The sequence below is a fragment of the Nansenia antarctica genome (genome assembly GCF_963989245.1).
Source record: "Nansenia antarctica genome assembly, chromosome: 12".
Classification (NCBI taxonomy): Eukaryota; Metazoa; Chordata; class Actinopteri; order Argentiniformes; family Microstomatidae; genus Nansenia; species Nansenia antarctica.
Window position 1 is genome coordinate 22,399,517 of NC_137682.1, and position 20,739 is coordinate 22,420,255.

A 20,739-nucleotide genomic window follows, 5' to 3' on the forward strand; every position below is an offset into this window, starting at 1 on the left:
ATTGCCTCCACAACAGGTGATCTTTGGCCATCTGCGAATGTCACTAAGATCTGAATGTTTTCTGCTACATCTTTGCCAAAAAGTGAGAGTATAGTATCAAACACATATTTTTGGGTATGTGTAAGTCGTGCCCGAGAGGCCCGAGCTACTAAACAAACTGCGTCGATTTCGCTGACACCCTCTTGAGAGGCAAAGAGACCACGTATCTGCTCAACGATCTCCTTGTCTCTGGTTATTCCACGAGTGTCACCAAAACCGGGGGTGTCAATAATGGTGATGGAGTATGGGATTTGAAATCCCTCTTGATGGTTGATTTTGTAAACAGTGACCAAGGACGTCTGGCTCTCTGCCTGTGATTTTGGATCCTCATCAATCAATTTGAATCTGAACCCATCGTCCCACTTAACACCAAGGATGTAGTTGATCATCCCGTTGATCAGAGTTGACTTTCCTGCTCCTGTTGCTCCGAGGGCCATAACGGTGCGATTACGTCTCGTACCTTCTTTGCCAAAACTGTAACTCTCACATCCCTCTTCATTCACTGGTTCTTTTTTCAGAGGTATCTTGTAAATGGACAGGTATCCTTTATCTCCTGACTTCCTTATCTCTTTACTTATCTTTTTTATGGATTCAGCCAATCGTGTAATCTCAACACTTGTGGTAGAGGCAGTGACTGCTACAGTTTCTTTGCTTCTGCCAGCTGGACCGCAGTCACAGATTACTTTTACTGCATATTCTGTCATTGGCTGCAGTCCACTGATGATGCACCTTTCATCTTTAGATGGAATTTCCTTCCACTCAGTTTCCTCCTTTTTCACGTCAGGTGACACGTTTGCATATTCCACAATGTAACCCTCTACATTGACTCCTTTCGCAATCTCAGTAGGCTTCTGCCAGAGAACTGCACATTCAGTGGAAGATGATTCAATTTCAGGTTTTCCAGGTGGATTTGTGGGCAAGGTTTTGATGACGTCACTGACCTCACTGTCTGGGCCTTGCCCTGCTGAACAAACTGCTTTGTATCTGAACTTGTACTTTGTGTTTGGAATCAAACTGGATAAGGTGTATGTTTGATCAGCTTTGCATGCCTTGTCTTGTTCCCAGCTGTCTTGTCCCTCTACAGAGTACTCAATGGAGTAGTGGGTGACATCCTGTAGTCCGAGTTCTGGTGGGTTTATGTTCACTGTCACACTGCTATGTGTTCTGTCACTGGCTGTTGGTGTTTCAGGCCTCGAAGGTGGCTCAAAGTCCTCAGAGATTGGAAACCCGTCTTTATAAAGGTAAATACTGGCACCTTCTTGTTCCTCATTTGTTGTAGCAGTTATTAGGAAACTGGTGGCCTTGTTCTCCTTGTTGGCCACTGCAAAATCTGAGAAAAGTTTAGCTTTTCTTCTCATTTTGTCTGATACACCACTTGAAGAGTACCACTGTTTCGGGAGCGTGGATGGTGTAGATGTGCCTTCTGAGCTGGGTGGTTCCCTCAAGGAGTTCTTTAGAACTGTGAGATAGGGTTCACTCTCTAATGAGGTGAAAGTGAAACATACAGCGTGCTTCAGACACAGGACCTTGTTGTCAAGTTCACTCGTGGTTTTGGCTATCGTTATAAACTCATTTGTGCCTTTCATCATGTCAATGTAGGAACTCAAGACATTCATCTCTCTATCCTTTCCATCCATCCACTCACTGAGGTTTCTGCTGTTGAATGGAGAACTGTGCCTTCTTTGTAAGACCTCTGCAAGCACACACTCCTCCTCTCCTCCTCCCCGAATAGATGGAAGTGTCTTGGCCAAGGTCCCCTGTAGTGTAAGCTTGTACTGAAGGCACATTTGTTTGAAGTCTTTCACTTTTTTGGCAATCTCTGGAAAATACTGTACAACATTGTTTTTCAGTGCATCATTGCATCGGATATTGAGGTCACTGAAGTATTCTAAATCACTCTGTGCTTGCATCACTAATCCAATGCTGATCTGGCGAACTATTTTTGCAGCAGAGGAATCCAACTTATTTAAGGGATACAGCCACACCTGCAGTGGTACGGCATTCTCTCCTTGTTCACCCAGCAGTTTTGGAAGACTTTGGTAAACTTGTATGGCATCCTGAAAAGTTACTGGATTGTTCTCAAGAGCAAAGTCCCCATGGAATGTGCAGGAGAATTTCTCAGTTTTAGCGAAGTCGGTGTCTTTCATTTCTAGAGAACCCTGACCTTCGATTTTAACCATAGGAATCTTATTTAACTGAATCTTCAGGTTTCCTTCAATGTCTTGACAGTCTTCTTTCTCAGACACTTCACGGTCAAATACAAAGAATGCCTGTGCTCCATACTGAATACCTGTGACCACATGTGTTGCCATGCCATCGTCAAACACATATGGGTGTTTCACATTACCTCGACCAAGCTGATTCATCGTCAGTTGTTTGAATTTTGTTGTAGTTTTGTATTTGAGTGTTACTCTTGACTGATTTTTGGAAACTTTTGAATCATTCAGATACTTGGCTGAACCCTCAACGCTAACCAGTCCACCTAAGAAACTTGCCTTTAGTGAGGCCGTAACGTTCAATGCAGAAGACTTGGCTTCAACGGAATCAGATGCAATAACCTCAAAGTCAGTACTCTTTGTAGGACTCTCTTTTGTATCCGTTTGCAGTGCCTCTTTGTCCCACAATGTAACACCTGCAATGACAAAATGTGTGAGAAGCTAATTTAGTTTGAAATCATTATTAAATATGTAGTATATTTTTACTTAAACACACACACATGCATGGACTGTATATAATGCCTCCTGACTGTAGGGCTAGGGTAAGATATTTATGACCCTTTGTTCTATCTATGACCATCACAAAATGGATGACCTAAAGGCCTGTATCTTAAGATGGCCTCCTGGCCTCTTCCCCTTTTTCACACCTGGGGCATCTCTACAGTGAAGGTGATAGGCCATTGTCTGCAACTGTTTACATACTATTGTTTATAAATAGGGGTGTGGGCCTGAGGGGCCCTCTCTCTGATTCCAGCACCTCTCTGACCACACAGCTCCTCTCTCTCTCTCTCTCTCTCTCTCTCTCTCTCTCTCTCTCTCTCTCTCTCTCTCTCTCTCTTACTCTCTCTCTCTCTCTCTCTCTCTCTCTCTCTCTCTCTCTCTCTCTCTCTCTCTCTCTCTCTCTCTCTCTCTCTCTCTCTCTCTCTCTCTCCTCTACCAGACCAGACCAGAATCCAGCTTTGATATCTGTATACTTTTGTACTTTAAATAAATAGTCTTGAACTCAGAATTGTTCTTTGATTCATAACCAACAAGAGAAATTAACTACATACACAAACAAAACATTTGAACACGTTAACATAAGCAGTTACACCAGTTCTGTCAGGAGGAATGGGCCAAAATTCCATCAACTTATTCTGGGAAGCTTGTGGAAGGCTACCCAATTATTTTTTTCAATTCAAACAATTTAAAGGCAATGCTACCAAATACTAACTAAGTGTATGTAAACTTTTGACCCACTGGGAATGTGCTGAAAGAAATAAAAGCTGAAAGAAATAATTTTCTCTACTATTATTCTGACATTTCACAATCTTAAAATAAAGTAGTGATCCTAACTGACCTGGGAATGTTTACTAGGATGTCAGGAATTATTAGTTGTATTTGTTACACGTGCTAGTCTTCTGGTCCTAATGTCGGCAACCAATCAAAATGTTCAGACTTTTATTTTGAAACACGGAACTACATTAAACATTGTTGAGAATCACAGCACAAACTCGCTAGTCAAGCCAAAATACTGCAATGCAATGGATTCAGTGAGTAATCCCCACTGCTACCTAGTTAACTACAACACGACTGTACATTGGATTTCAAGACAGATTGATTTGTATGCTGGGTTGTAATAATGATGACAGTTGTTGGTTACATTCGTGACTTTGGACCAATCAAAGTGAAGAAGGGGCAGGATAAACAAAAAGAACAAGATAGCGGCTACTAGATAGATGTCAGAACAAGATAGCGGCTACTTCACGGGTAATATATATGTAATATATATGTAGTGGGATATCTTCCACTACAGTATCAAAATAAATATTTACTATTTATATAATACTATTTTGTATGGATTAAAAAAAAATCTAAACACGTTGTCTTACTAGCAAGCTACTATTACTAGCATAGAAATGGGCACGAAGTTCGTGTTTATGAGCGCCTGTGCGTGTCTGTAAATATATAAATAACATATATATATTCCTTGCGAGACAACAGTTTGTGAAGCTGAGTAACTTCTGCTCAACATGTTTGGACATTGCTTGTGGCGTCCCCCAGGGGTCAGTGTTGAGCCCAAAACTGTTCATTTTGTATATCAATGACATGCAAAGTATCAAAGCTACTGAAGAGGGTATTATTTGCAGATGATACAAATATTTTCTGTTCCGGGGATAATTTAAAACAACGACTAGAGGACATCACTACAGAAATAGGTAAATTAAAAATATGGTTTGATAGAAACAAATTATCAATAAACTTGAGTAAGACAAAAATAATGATATTTGGTAATTGCTAAATGAATACACATGTACAACTACAAATAGATGGAATGGAAATTTAAAGAGTTTACGAAAATACATTTCTTGGAGTAATTATAGATGACAGAATCAGCTGGAAATCACACATTAATCATGTACAAACTAAACTGTCAAAAAGCATTTCAGTAATAAATAAAGCAAAGCAGGTTCTGGATCAGAAATCACTCCACATTCTCTACTGTTCACTAGTTTTACCATCTAAATGACTGTGTGGAAGTCTGGGGTAATAACCACAAAAGTTCAATATATTCACTATCTATTCTCCAAAAAGAGCAATATGGATAATTCACAATGTCGGATATCTAGAACAAACGAACCCATTATTCTTACAGTCAAAATTACAAAAATGTACAGATATTGTATACCAAACAGCACAATTAATGTTTAAAGCTAAAAATAACCTACTACCAGGTTCAGTAATCGAGAGGGGGGTTATTATATTTATACCACCAGGAAAGGGTTTTGTATATCAATCTGTGGAGTGAAGCTATGGAACAGTTTGAATGTGGAGTTAAAGCAATGTCCAAACATAATCCAATTTAAAATAAGGTTCAAAACATGGTCTTCATAATGTACAGGGATGATGGGGGGGTGGGTTGATAATCACAGGGTGTTTACAGGGGTTATTGTTTATTTATTATCATTTGGCTTCCAAAATATGTATTCTTTATTGTCTTTTTTTAATGTAATTAAGTATGTAAATATCATATTTGACTTTTGAGTACGCAGTATTTGTATATATTATGAGAGTATTAATTTGTGCATTTGAACAGGAAGCATCTTTATGATTTATGAAGAAGGGTTGGGATTGAATAAGTTTGTACTTCTTCTCACTCCTTTTCAAAGATTTTTTTTTTAAAACTAAATTATATGTGCAATAATTTATTTTGCTTTATACTTTTTAATTCTATTAGTTTTGTTTTAGTTTTTCCGTTATATTCATTATTGTTACTGTTTTGCACATAAAACATCATTGAAAACATTGAAATAAACATCTCAATCAATAAATGTTTCATATTCAAGTGCCTATTTGTTGCATCATACACTTTTCCACGAGTTTACAACATTTAACCCACTACTAATTGATCAGCAGCCATCACACCTACAGACTCTTGTAGATAAAGCCTTACCTGGGATCAGGGAATCGTTACGGCAGTCATAGAGCATCCCAAGGCTGAAGGGTCGCCCCAGGGCTGCCAGCTCTACTGTTGACTGAGAATCCATTTCTCTTACACGTTCAAGAACCTGAAACAACACATTTGGATTTGTTTTACAGGAGGTCAGGTAATTGTGATGAGCATAATATCCATGGTTTCCAAGTATCCAACAGTTAAGGAAATCACCTCAGCCCTCGACAAAGAGCTGCAGATAGTATTTAACTGAATACAAACTTGTCCTGAACATATCTAAGACTAAGAACATTGTATTTGGATCAAAACACTTCATCAAGTATTAAACCACAACTGAATTTGGCAATGAACAATGCTGCTTTTGAGCAAGTACAGGAAACAAAGCTTCTTGGTGTAACTCTGGACTGTAAACTAACATGGTCAAAGCATATCGACTCACTTCTAAGCTTGTTCTTTCATTTGTAAAAAAAAAAATATATATATAAATGTAAATTCTGAAAACTCCTGTCTGTTTGTATTGGCAGCTGACACTTACAAATGTTCTGTTGTGTCATGTTCTCACGCACAAGAAGCTGATAGGTGATGAATGATGATGCTGGAGGTATGCAGTGAAATGTCCAACTGAAATGAAATGTACAATAATTTCAATAAATGTTTGTAAATCAATGAACATATTTCATCTCAAGGAGCAAGGGGACATACATACATAACAGGTCATGAACAAATTATACATCAAATAATGTTGTGTTGTTACTTACAATTGCTCTGTCCCTGAGAAAGTTCAGGTCTTGAGCTAAGGAAGTATGCAGGGAACTGTAAATGAAATAACACATTCATTAAATTCAATCAAAGGCTGTATATCCATTAACATGCTTTACAATGGACAGGGTCATTGATAGTAAAGGGGTTTATAGGTTAATACTCACACATGTTGTGTTCCTGCCTGTGAAGTAGATGTTGGTAGATAATGAAGGCTGGTTCTGAGAAGGGAACTGCTTTATAGCAGCTTTTTGATAGGCCACACCCCTCTCTTACCTTATCTGGTCAAACTAGCACATGTTTGCATCCTATAATAATAATAATAATAACTTTTATCTGTATATGGCTTTTCCTGTGCCTCCCTCCAGGAGTGTGTGCGTGTCCTCTCTACAGGAGTGTGCGTGTGTGTCCTTTCTACAGGAGGCCCAGATAAAGAAGGCCACCAGACAGTTTTACACACAATGTACAGCCTACATAACTATTGTTCTATTGCCACTTTCTGCCATTGTCTTTTAAACTATTTTGCTTATATACCGGCAGTGTTTATAACATTGTTGTCTTTTTATTATATTATTGTTTGTATCTTCACCAACCACACCAAGTAAATTTCCTGTATATGTGAATATACTTATAATAATAATAATAATAAGAATAATAAGAATAAGAATAATAATAAGAATAATAAGAATAAGAATAATAATAAGAATAATACATTAGACTTATATAGCGCTTTTATAGACACTAAAAGACACTTTACAAACTGAAAAGATTGAGTAGTAACCATAAAAAAGAAACAATAAATAAATAAAAGAAAGTATCAGGGCCTAATTAAGGTAGTGCTGGGGACACATGAGAATGGGAGGGGGAGAGGGTTAACTGGTGAAGGCAAGCTTGAAGGGGTGGGTTTTGAGGGCCTGGGTGTTGGCCTGTCTGATGTGGTTGGGGAGGGCGTTCCAGAGGGACGGGGCTGCGGCTGAAAAGGCCCTATCACCCCAGGTCCGGAGCTTGGTCCTGGTGGTCTTGAGGGTGGTTTGGTCGTCAAACCTGAGGCAACGGGAGGGGGTGTGGAGGGGGACGAGGTTGGTAAGGTAGGAGGGGGACAGATTGTTGATGGCTTTGTAAGTGGTGAGTAGGATTTTGAATTGGATCCTGTATTTGACCGGGAGCCAGTGCAGGTTTTGGAGCACAGGGGTGATGTGGTCACGGCGGCGAGTGGAGCAGACGGGCAGCAGAGTTCTGGACATATTGGAATTTGTTTAGGATGTTATTATGCAAACCGTAGAGGATGCTGTTGCAGTAGTCGAGTCTGGAAGTTATGAGGGCGTGGATGAGTTTCAGCAGCGGAAAAGGACAGGGAGGGTCGTATGCGGGCAATGTTCCTGAGGTGGAAAAAATTATGATTTAGTGACCTGGTTGGCATGGGGAAGGAACGAGAGGGTGGGGTCAAAGATGATGCCAAGGTTGCGGACGTGGTTGGAGGGGGTTACGGTGAAGCCATCGATGTTGTGAGAATGTCTGGGTGGAACGGGTGAGGGACTTTGGGCCGATGATGAGGCAATAAAAAACTTGGCAATGGCAATAAAAATTATTCTGATTCAGATTATTGACATGGACAGCAAGACAACTTCTAGCATTGTGACTGCCAACGGCCCTGGTCCTAGCACAGAATACTGTTTCATATGATGAAAATGATGATGGATAGATGATTCACTTACTTAGACAAATTAATTTGTTCAGGATTCGACATTAACGGTTGCCCGGGGCAAGTAAAAACAATTGCAGGCAAGTAAACCCGTCTTTGACTTGCCCGGGCGGGCAAGTACCAATTCAGCGCGACATCTCATCTCATCTCATCCAAGTCACATGATGCCCGAGCTAACATCTTCCTGTCTACTAAACTCTGCTGCCGTTGAAATAAAACGTCTTAAAAAGGTCTTAAGATGGAAGTCGAAACATAAGAAGTAATAAAATAAAATAACATAGAAGTGATTTCTTTGTTGCGATAACTTCTCAACAGGATTTTACTGGGTTCGTTCAAACTATCGTAATTCTTGAACTATATGTGCAATCGAAAACATTCCAACAGTTTCTGAAAGCAGAGAAGTTGCACTCTCTAACCATTTAGGGTTATTACGGTAGTTCACCAAAAAAACTAATGCATTGACCTCAAAGCGCTGGAGAGTGATTTGAAGAGAAGCGATATTTTAGCTGTGTTTTATACTTTATTGAGTTTCTGTACATATATGTTTGTGACCATCTAGGGTAACCAATCCACCTAAACGTTCCATCGAGGACGATGATGTAAGTGACCAAGGACTGATTTCTTCTTCTGAACCAGACACGAACGTCCCAAAACAAAAGTATTTACAAAAGTCTCCCTTACCAGTAGCCTATGGCAAACGAGAATAGTGAATCCAACCCACAAATGATAAGTATTTAGTGATCGTTAAACTGTTGTTTATTATATCGAGTGGGTACTTTACAACTTCAAGTTTCGTGTTATGAAAAAAACGAGTCAGCGAGTGGTTTGCTCTAGGCTGCGTTCGTAAATTCGCTCTGGAAATCTGATCAGCAGTCATGGAATGCCTCTTGTCCAATCAAATTACTTGGTCCCTTTATGACGTTGAGCCCAGTGTGCCCTCCGGCGCTCTCAGAGCGAATTTACAAACGCAGCTCTAAATTGTCTCGCATCCCCCTTTACCTCGCTTCTACCCTGCTGCTACACTGCTTCTATAACATCAGACACAGGGCGAGACTTTAAAAAATAAACGTTTTTTTTTTCTTTTCTGATTTTTATCCCTTTTTTCACCCAATTTAGTATCCAATTGTACCCAACCTAGTATCCAATTATCCCCTGCCTATTGCGTAGGATCCGCCGCACGACCCCGTGGCCGGCAGCCCCAGAGGAGATAGCCAGGCAGACTAGCTGTCTGGCTCCTCGAGCCCGACACCGTTATTCCGGCACCCAGGGGGCGGTGTTGCGCGACGGATCCTTGTCCGGAAATAGTCCTGTACCCCCCTTGGGAGCGGCCGCTCAATATGCCGCTCCCTGTGGGCCCCGGCCATATCCGGGTCTGGCGAGACCAGGATTCGATCCCAGTCCCCGGTGGGCAGCTTGCACTAGAGGCTAATGCTTAGACCGCTGCGCCACCGCGGGGCTAAAGAAATTAAACGTGTTTAATGGCTTCTGTGTGCTTTAGACTTGCGTAGAATCGATTTTATTTTTATTTAAAAAGTCAGACCGGAAAATGTATTGTAGCAACCCTGTTCATTAATGTTCATTAATACTTGAGTTCATGTTCATGTTCGCGCTGTTACTGCATGTGTTGTGTGCCAATGCACCCCTGTGATTGGTGGAGGTCACGGGGGGGGGGGGGGGTTGTTGTGTGTGTTGTTAGGACCGTAGAGAGAGGAGAGCTCCGGTGAACTAAGAAAGTTGTGTATGCGACAGTTTACAATTAAACGCACAGATTACATGAGAGAAGCAATCTGTTATTATTTCACCACTGTCCAAGTCGGGACGTTACAATATTATTGTTGCTAGACGCGTGCGGTTGAGAGACAACATATAAAACAAAACTTGCACACTTTTTGCTCGTTGGTTAAGCTGCGCCCAAAACCCTGATATTTTGCAAAGGCCACGATACGATAATCGCCGTAGGAGGCGATTCGACTGTAGGCATGTGTTAGAATTAGAATAGAAGTTAGAATTTCTTCAAACTTGCAGTGGTAGCAACGGTGTGTGTGTTTTAGTAAATATAGCGTGTGTGTGTACCTGTACGTGTGTGTTTATCTTGTTCGATATTCACTTTTTGCTTGCCAAATAGGAAGCTTGCAATCAGGACTGGCTTATTAATGCTTTATAAATGTACGTATAAATGCTTTGCAATGAAGCCATGCCCTGTTTTCACTGACCCCCCCCCCCCCCCCCCCAGCGATGTCCTGACCCCCCCCTCACACACACACACACCTTCAGTACTTCTACCTGCAGACCATAAGACTGCTCGCCTGACTCCACCTCAGCCCTGCTCCCCCCCCACACACGCCATCAGCACTTCTTCTATGAACTTTGAATCAAGGACATCTTTGCATAAATGACTATCAGAGTTCTGCCTCCTGGATACTGATCAAAGGTATTTGCTTTGTGAACGGTGCACGCACATTAGACACCATACGGCATTCCAGTCACCAGCACATTAGACACCTACGGCATTCCAGTCACCAGCACATTCTTTTAACACAAAGGATCCTCATACTTTTATTAGTTCAGACATTTCCTTACTGGAAATGACATACTTTCAGTCTCTTCTTGTTGACAACAAGGCACCTAAGGTTACACAAGGTCACTTTTGTTTTTAAACTGTATAGAATACACTGACCATGCCATGACAGGACAAACTCACTGAACACTTTATTAGGAACACTCTACTAATACTGGGTAGGGTCTCCCTTTATTAGGAACACTATACTAATACTGGGTAGGGCCTCCCTTTATTAGGAACACTATACTAATACTGGGTAGGGCTTCCCTTTATTAGGAACACTATACTAATACTGGGTAGGGCCTCCCTTTATTAGAAACACTATACTAATACTGGGTAGGGCTTCCCTTTATTAGGAACACTATACTAATACTGGGTAGGGCTTCCCTTTATTAGGAACACTATACTAATACTGGGTAGGGCCTCCCTTTATTAGGAACACTATACTAATACTGGGTAGGGCTTCCCTTTATTAGGAACACTATACTAATACTGAGTAGGGCCTCCCTTTATTAGGAACACTATACTAATACTGGGTAGGGCCTCCCTTTATTAGGAACACTATAGTAATACTGGGTAGGGCCTCCCTTTATTAGGAACACTATACTTATACTGGGTAGGGCCTCCCTTTATTAGGAACACTATAGTAATACTGGGTAGGGCCTCCCTTTATTAGGAACACTATACTAATACTGGGTAGGGCCTCCCTTTATTAGGAACACTATACTAATACTGGGTAGGGCCTCCCTTTATTAGGAACACTATACTAATACTGGGTAGGGCTTCCCTTTATTAGGAGCCATGTGGGCTGGTTTGAGTATTTCACTTAAAACAGACTCTAGAGTTTATTCTATGGAAAGTTACAATGAAGAAAAAACATCCAGCAAACCAGCAACAGAAGGCCACGTCGGGTTCCACTTCTGTCAGCCAATTACGATCTCAGCCAGCCTAATGAAGTGTTTGGTGGGTGTGTTGTATACAAACACTTCATTAGGCTGGCTGTATGTTCCTCTCACATTATCCCTTTCAGCACTGTTACAACAACTACGGTGGATGTCCAACCACACTGCTGTGTAGATGAGAGTTCATTGGCCATAATAGTATTGTATGTTAGTCAGATAGTGACCACAGGGAGTCCAATTCAAAGACCCACACATTTTGTAAGCACATGAAAGTAAGCTTTTTTTTACTAACTAATGTAATATAATTATTTAAGTATCTAAATATAAACACTAATCATGCAAACGTCAATGTAGTTGTCTTAATCTTAGCATCGGACACAGAATTCAGATCACCTGAATCACCTGTGTTGTTCACCTGTGTTGGTCCTGCACATGGAAGAGGTATTTGCTTTGGACACATCAGATAACATGTTGACACCATACAGTCATTCCAGTCGCCAACACATTATTCCAACACAAAGGTTCCTCATACTTTTATTACCTCTGAAATGTGCTTACTGGAAGTTACATACTTTCACTGTCTTGTTGTTGGCACCTAAGGTTACACAAGGCCACTTTCATGTTGAACTGGATTTAGGATTGTAAATAAACACTTGGTAGGGTTTTTATTAGATGTAGGATTGTAAATAGACACTTGGTAGGGTTTTTATTAGATTTAGGATTGTAAATAGACACCTGGTAGTTTTTTTAAAATTAGATTTAGGATTGTAAATAGACACTTGGTAGGGTTTTTATTAGATTTAGGATTGTAAATAGACACTTGGTAGGGTTTTTATTAGATTTAGGATTGTAAATAGACACTTGATAGTGTTTTTATTAGATTTAGGATTGTAAATAGACACTTGGTAGGGTTTTTAATAGATGTTTGATGTCTGTGGGTGGGCACCGCTCATAGCCTACCTGTGGCTTGTGTATTTGTAATATACACTATGCAATGACATACCGTAGGATATATGAACATATATTAACATATATCAATTATTAAACTTGATAGCATAGGACACTTTAATTAATTTAACTATATCACTTATATCACAATAGCACCCTAGACAATTCAGTAATGGTAAATATTTTAGGGATTTCAGTTTTTCTGATAAATGAGAGAAGTGAGTCCTATGTTCCTATCACCAAAAAGTGCAATTACCGTCTAAACTAAAGCTAAGTTTACAAGACTATAATTCAGTATTTATTTAGGTAGATAATTGTCTGACTTTTTGGTGATGTAGGACAGCCACCTGGTTCATACCTCAGCAAATCTGAAGAGGAAAAGAGTGATCCTTCTCAAGTTATGGGCTTTTTTGTCACCTTCCCCATATTCGGCCTGGTCTAATTTGGCTCTTTTTCAGGGATTGGGGTAGTTCTAAAGAACAACCCAAAAAACATTTTCCCCCAAAATAAAATTTGACAACAATCAATTTCATTAATGGGAGACCCTAAAGATAAGAAAAATCATTGTTGTCATTTGTTCACCTCGGGTAGGGGTATCTCGAAAACTAAAGCCTTTTTTGAGGACTTATAGACTATAGGTTGTCCTTGGCAGCCTTGTGACGCTGGTCACTGTGGAAACCCAGTCTCACCTGTTGATGATGTTGGAAGGTTTTATACTCTGATTTGTACCTCCACTACCCTCCCCTGCTGTAGGTACACCTGAGGATGGAATATTTAGCTGGTGATAGGGCATTCTGGGAAGAGAGAGCGGCGATGCTAAACTCCTAGACTCCTAGACTCCGGTCTTTGTTCTGTGTTCATTCAGGGTTGGGGCAACTGTCATAGATTGTCTTGTTGGTTATGGATCACGAAAACAATTCTGAGTTTAAGACTATTTATTTGAACAAAGTACACATGTTACAGAATACGGCTGCGGCTGGAGGTGCTGAGATGAGTTGAATGGTGACCAAGAGAAGAGAGAGAGAGAGAGAGAGAGAGAGAGAGAGAGAGAGAGAGAGAGAGAGAGAGAGAGAGAGAGAGAGAGAGAGAGAGAGAGAGAGAGAGAGAGAGAGAAGAGTTGAATGGTGATCAGAGAGAAGAGAGAGGGGGCTGATGTTTGCCCCCAAGTTTATACCTTTTCGTATGCAAATATAACTTCAACAATGGCCCAATCATGTTTACCGTAGATGCTTGAGGTGTGAAAAGGAGGTATAGGTCAGAGGCCATTTTAGGATACAACCTCTCCAGGTCATCCATTTTGTAATGGTCATCTGGCTTCTTGAGAACAAAGGGTCATAAAATATCTTGCTAGGCCCAACAGTCAGGAGGCATTCCTTCATAGCATATATACAGTCCATGCATGTGTGTGTTTAAGTAAAATATACTACATATTCCCCCCTCGGAACACCCAGAGGGAGTTCCGAAATTAAAAACGACCACAACAACAACAACAAAAACAAAAAACCCACACAATGCAGCTAAGAAACCACAAAAACACAAACAACAACAGACAGAAAAACTAACATCAATACACAACACAAGAAACATAATAACGCAAACCAAACCAGCACCAGAACCAGCGACCAAAGACACAAACCAAATACAAAATAATCAACAACAAAAAAGAATCCTAAAAATAACAATCAAAATTAACCTAAACACAGTACATCATACACAATTCAATACAAAAACTTCCCACGACCAACGTCTTCTTGGTTCTTGCATCTTCAGGGTCAGAGGTTACTAGCACTTGGCCCCAGTTGGAGAACAACCTTTACCGCTGTCTCAGATTGATAACATTTTCATAGTCAGGAGCTTTTATCTTCGTTGCGCTAGGAACAGAACTTCTCTCCCAGCTTTGCGTAACCATCACATCACTTCTCAACTGACATCAATCACACGGTATGGAAATAAACATACAGTACACAAATTATCACCTTCAATTATCATAACACATAATTCCCCAACAGTAAGCACAGGACAAAGGGAATGCATGAATGCACAGGTCTTCACCTCAGATGAGGACTAGTCTTCTGAAAAGTTCATCAATGTGGACTGAGCGACTGATTTTCCTAAAACAGTCAATGAGGCCCTGTCTCCTAAGAAAGCCAAAAATCATGTCCGCTATCTTAGCAAAATAAGTTTCCCATGCCCCTAAGACCGTTTCCAGCCATGCTATCATCTGCTGTCCATTCCCGTCGTTCCCTTTGATCTGCTGCTTCACTACCCTATGCGTAGTCTTTAATCTCTTCCTAACTGGTCGTCGTCTGTCAGTGTCATTGAGGTTCAGGCAGTCGTCTGGTCCCCTTCCATGCTGATCAAGATCTGGGCAGTGGCCCTCAGCATCATCTGAAGCAAGCTTTGGACACTCCCAGGCTGGACCTCCAGACTATCAACACTCTCTGCTTCGTTGGTTTCTGGTTCATTGGCATCTGGACAGCTTTCCACTGTCACCTCAGTTTCTGGTATTGCCAGTAATGTCACTGGCTGTGACACTGGCATTGCCACTGGCAACGCAACCGGCACTGGTATTGCAACCATCTCTGGCAACACCTCAGCATCTCGTCGTAGCTCCTCCTTCTCCGGTTCTCTGGGAACCTCGGCACCTGTTGGCACAACATCCTGCCTACTCTGTACATCCACCCCCCTGTCCACCACCCGTGGCCTAATTGGGGTAGGGATATGCCCAGACACCATTGGTGTACCCACTCTGATGTTGTTTCTCCAACAGACCCCACATCGACCTATAGCATGGTCAATATGTTCCATTAAATATGGACTCCAAAACCCATATTCCTTGGTGATCTTGCGTCTTACCTCCCCCCTAGCCACATGTGCTAATCCATGAGCTTCCCGTATCAACATGCCTAATAAATCTGGGGGTGCTACAACCAAGCCCTCATGATTCCTCCATAGACCTGTGTCATCCTGACTTGTTTGTGACCATCTAGGGTAACCAATCCACCTAAACGTTTCATCGAGGACGATGATGTAAGTGACGAAGGACTGATTTCTTCTTCTGAACCAGACACGAACGTCCCAAAACAAAAGTATTTACAAAAGTCTCCCTTACCAGTAGCATATGGCAAACGAGAATAGTGAATCCAACCCACAAATGATAAGTATTTAGTGATCGTTAAACTGTTGTTTATTATATCGAGTGGGTACTTTACAACTTCAAGTTTCGTGTTATGAAAAAAACGAGTCAGCGAGTGGTTTGCTCTAGGCTGCGTTCGTAAATTCGCTCTGGAAATCTGATCAGCAGTCATGGAATGCCTCTTGTCCAATCAAATTACTTGGTCCCTTTATGACGTTGAGCCCAGTGTGCCCTCCGGCGCTCTCAGAGCGAATTTACAAACGCAGCTCTAGACTGTCTCGCGTCCCCCTTTACCTCACTTCTACCCTGCTGCTACGCTGCTTCTATAACATCAGACACAGGGCGAGACTTTAAAAATAAACGTTTTTAATGGCTTCTGTGTGCTTTAGACTTGCGTATAATCCATTTTATTTTTAGTTAAAAAGTCAGACCGGAAAATGTATTGTAGCAACCCTGTTCATTAATGTTCATTATACTTGAGTTCATGTTCATGTTCGCGCTGTTACTGCATGTGTTGTGTGCCAATGCACCCCTGTGATTGGTGGAGGTCACGGGGGGGGGGGGGTTGTTGTGTGTGTTGTTAGGACCGTAGAGAGAGGAGAGCTCTGGTGAACTAAGAAAGTTGTGTATGCGACAGTTTACAATTAAACGCACAGATTACATGAGAGAAGCTATCTGTTATTATTTCACCTGTTATGCACACCTTGAAACTGGAAAAGCCAAATGTGGTGGAACCCCAGAGAAACAGAGACAGAGGCCAGGAGAATATATAATGATTTATTATGGATGATATAAACAAAGAAATAGGCCCTACACTAACTAGTGGAAAAACAAACATAAGGTGTGATGCAGGCGATAGTTATGGGGTGTGTAATTATACTATGTGTGTGTGCGTGTATGAGGTCAGGGGTGTTGTATTATGTGCTGCGATACTACCCTAGTGAGCAAAGTCCGAGATCCTTTTTGGGCCAGGGAGAGTGATCCATGAGAGAGTAGTCCAGAGGGGAGTCCAGGGGTCGAGCCAGGGAGGGAAATCCAGATGAGAGTAGTCAGAGGGGGTCCATACAGAAAGTTATGTCCAAGCGTTGGATCTCCGTCTGTAGCAGGGTTAAGTAGGCGGCTGTCCAGGTGGTGATTGGGACAGCTGGGCTGAAACGTAATAGCCCACACCTGCTGCAAACAGAGCCAGAGATCCGGCCCACTCAATCCGGCCGGGAGGGGGCGCCAGAACGAGGCTCACGGGGGCGTGTCGGATTAGGAGGCACAACAGTACCCCCTTCCTCAGGGGAGGCACCGGACGACGGACCCAGGGCCCCGGGGTTGGCTCGGTAGAAATCCTCCAATAAGGACGGGTCGGCGAGATAGGACGCAGGCACCCAAGTCCGGTCCTCGGGCCCGTAGCCAACCCAGTCCACTAGGTATTGAAACCCGCGACCCCGGCGGCGGACCTCCAGTAGTTTGTTTACCGTCCATACCGGGTCCCCATCATCCAGGACACGGGGCGGCGGCGGAGCCGGGCTGGGGAAAGACAAAGGGCTGGCGGCCACAGGTTTAAGCTGGGAGACATGGAACACCGGGTGTATTTTGAGGGAGGGAGGAAGGGTCAAACGTACCGCCGTGGGGTTGACGATACGGTCCACGGGATAGGGACCAACGTACCGGGGGTTGAGTTTCCGGGTGGAGGTTTGGGAGGTCTGGAGGGGCAGGTCCCGGGCCAACAGCCAAACCCTCTGACCTGGCTGGTAGTCAGGGGCCGGCACCCTCCGCCGGTTCGCGCTCCGCCGGGCGCGCTCGGTGGCGCGGAGCAACGCCGCCCTGGCGGTCCTCCACACGTTGCGACACCGGCGGAGATGGGCCCTGGTGGTTGGGACCGCCACCTCCAGCTCCTGTTGGGGAAACAGAGGGGGTTGGTAACCCAGGGAACATTCGAATGGGGACATACCAGTGGCGGCGCTCTCCATAGTGTTGAGGGAGTACTCCACCCACGGCAGGTATTTCGCCCAGGAGGAGGGATTGTGGGCGGAGACACATTGGAGAGCGGCTTCCAGAGCCTGGTTGGCCCGCTCGGCCTGCCCATTGGACTGAGGGTGGTACCCGGAGGTGAGACTGGTGGTGGCCCCAATGCCTCTGCAGAAGGCCCGCCAGACCTTGGAGACGAACTGGGGGCCCCGGTCAGAAACCACATCCGAGGGGATCCCGTGGAGGCGTACGACGTGGAGAGTTAGGAGGTCCGCCGTCTCGGCCGCTGTGGGCAGTTTCGTGAGGGGAACGAAGTGGACCGCCTTGGAGAACCGGTCCACGATGGTGAGAATGGTGTCGCACCCCTGGGAGACAGGGAGCCCAGTAACAAAGTCCACGGCGATGTGCGACCACGGTCGGCTGGGCACCGGGAGAGGCTGCAGGAGACCCGCAGGAGGCCGATGGGAGGCCTTACTACGGGCGCACACCGTACAGGCGGCCACAAACTCCCTGGTGTCCCCCCTGAGATTTGGCCACCAGAACCTCCTCCCGATGAATGCCGCCGTCCGCCGCTCGCCGGGGTGGCAAGCGAAGCAGCTGGAGTGGCCCCACTCCAACACCCTGGCTCGGACAGCTGTAGGCACAAACAAACGGTTAGGAGGTCCGGTCCTAGGGTCTGGTTCGGCCCGCTGAGCCTGTCTCACCAAAGCCTCGACGGGCCAGGTTACGAACCCCACCACCCGGGACGGGGACAGGATGGTATCTCCCCCCTCAGCGACACCCGAATCCGCCTTGGGGAACTGGCGGGAGAGAGCATCAGCTTTGACGTTCTTGGAGCCGGGACGGTAGGTAAGGGTGAAGTCGAAACGACTAAAAAAAAGAGCCCAGCGGGCTTGTCGAGAGTTGAGCCTCTTGGCGGACCCAAGGTAAGTGAGGTTCCTATGGTCAGACCACACCAGGAACGGTAGTTTGGCTCCCTCCAGCCAGTGTCTCCACTCCCTCAGGGCCTCGTGAACCGCCAGCAGCTCCTTGTTGCCCACGTCGTAATTTTGGGCCGCGGGTTCGTAGCGCCGAGAGAAGTAGGCGCAAGTGTGTATCTTCTGGTCCTCCCCCGACCGTTGAGAGAGGACCCCCCCGATCCCCGTGTCCGAAGCATCTACCTCTACGATGAACTGTCTCTCGGGGTCGGGGTGGATCAGCACTGGCGCGGAGGAGAACAGGTGTTTTAGTGTGCCGAAAGCGGTCTCAGCAGCGGCGGTCCAGCAGAAGGGCCGTGAGGTGGAGGTAAGCGCAGTGAGCGGCGCTGCGACCTGGCTGAACCCTTTAATGAACCGCCTCACAAATCCCGCGAACCCCAGGAAGCATCTAAGTTGGGTCCGGTCCGTGGGCTGAGGCCACTCCACGACGGCCTTGACCTTGGCAGGGTCCGCCCGCATCTGTCCGTCCTCCACCACATTACCCAGGTAGGTGACCGAGCTGGTGTGGAAAACGCACTTCTCCCCCTTCACGAATAAGCGGTTCTCCAGGAGCCTCTGCAGGACTAGCCGGACGTGCTGGTGGTGCTCCTCCACGGACCGAGAAAAAATAAGAATGTCGTCAAGGTACACAACAACAAAAATGTTTAACATGTCCCGAAGGACATCGTTGACCAGGGCCTGGAAAATAGCAGGGGCATTAGATAGACCAAAAGGCATGACGCGGTATTCAAAATGGCCGAGGTGGGTGTTAAACCCGGTCTTCCACTCGTCCCCCTCCCTGATGCGGACTAGATGGTAGGCGTTACGTAGGTCCAGCTTGGTGAATACCTTGGCATGGGTGAGGGGTTCGAAGGTGGAGCTAATGAGGGGAAGGGGATAACGGTTCTTTACAGAAATGTCATTCAGAGCCCGAAAATCAATGCAAGGTCTGAGCCCACCGTCCTTCTTGGATACGAAAAAGAATCCAGCCGCGAGGGGAGAGGAGGAGGGCTGGATGATACCAGAGTTGATGGACTCCGTAATGTAGTTACGCATCGCCTCCTTTTCAGGGAGTGAGAGGCTGTAAAGTCTACCTTTAGGAAGGGTGGCACCAGGCAGGAGGTCTATAGGACAGTCATACGGGCGATGGGGTGGAAGGGAGAGTGCCTCGTCCTTGCTGAACACCTGGCCTAGGTCGTGGTAGATGTGAGGAACCCCGGTGAGGTCAGGCGGAGTGATCTTAGACTTGGGGTCGCTAGAGGGAGACAGGGCGGAGCGAAGGCAGGAGGCGTAACACGTACCTCTCCAGCCTAGGATCTGGCCCGAAGCCCAGGAGATGTGAGGTTCATGTCTCTCGAGCCAGGGTCTACCCAGCACCAGGGGAGACGTGGGGATCTGAAGGACAAAGAACCGGATCTCCTCTGTATGATTCCCGGAGATCGTAAGAGATATAAGCCCAGTGGTGTGGGTGATAGTTCCTAGGGAACGGCCATCAATGGCCCTAGGCATGATGGGGCGGTCTAGAAGGACTAGGGGGATGCCCGCCTGGTGGACTAAGTTTTCATCGATTAGACAACCATCAGCCCCGGAGTCGATGAGGGCGCTGACAGACAGGGTGTCCTTCCCCCAGGTGAGAGTGGCAGGGAATAGGCGACTGGGGGTGACCTGGGGCTGAGAGAGAGAGGTGTTGCTCACCAGTATGCCCCCTACTGGTGAGCTGGGTCTTTTGGCCGGACAGGACACGCCCGGATGATGTGCCCCTCCTTGCCGCAGTACAGGCACTGCTTGTTGAGAAGCCTCCGTTCTCGCTCCTCTCGCGAGAGCCGAGAGCGGCCGATCTCCATGGGCTCCCCAGCCCCGGAAGTAGCCACGAGAGGAGGCAGCATGGGCAGAGAAGGGGGCGGGGTCGTTCCGGCGCGATAGGTAGTGGGGCGCGTGACAGCTCGCTGGACGCGGTCGGTGCGTCGTACCTGGAGGCGTGCATCCATCCTAAGGGCCAGGGTAATCAGCTCATTAAGGGTGCCGGGATCGTCGCGCACCAACAGGTCCTTGATGGAATCATGTAACCCCTTGTGGAAAAGGCTGAGGAGGGCTCCGTCATTCCAGCCTGTCTCCGTGGCTAGAGTACG

General features: G+C 45.0%; 1 protein-coding gene across 1 annotated transcript in view; it reads right to left on the reverse strand.

Annotated features, from left to right (window-relative positions):
• LOC308169009 (neoverrucotoxin subunit beta-like) overlaps positions 1-5,797 on the reverse strand; it is a gene marked incomplete at its 3' end in the record, with an annotated part of 34,054 nt that extends 28,257 nt beyond the window's left edge. The window contains exons 1-2 of the mRNA XM_080543647.1: positions 5,689-5,797; positions 1,937-2,671 (exon numbers count right to left, since the gene is read on the reverse strand). Coding sequence (XP_080399773.1) covers positions 1,937-2,671; positions 5,689-5,782 — 829 coding nt within the window. The 5' untranslated portion in view covers positions 5,783-5,797. The remainder of the gene's footprint in view (positions 1-1,936; positions 2,672-5,688) is intronic.
• Between the last annotated feature and the right edge of the window lie 14,942 nt (positions 5,798-20,739).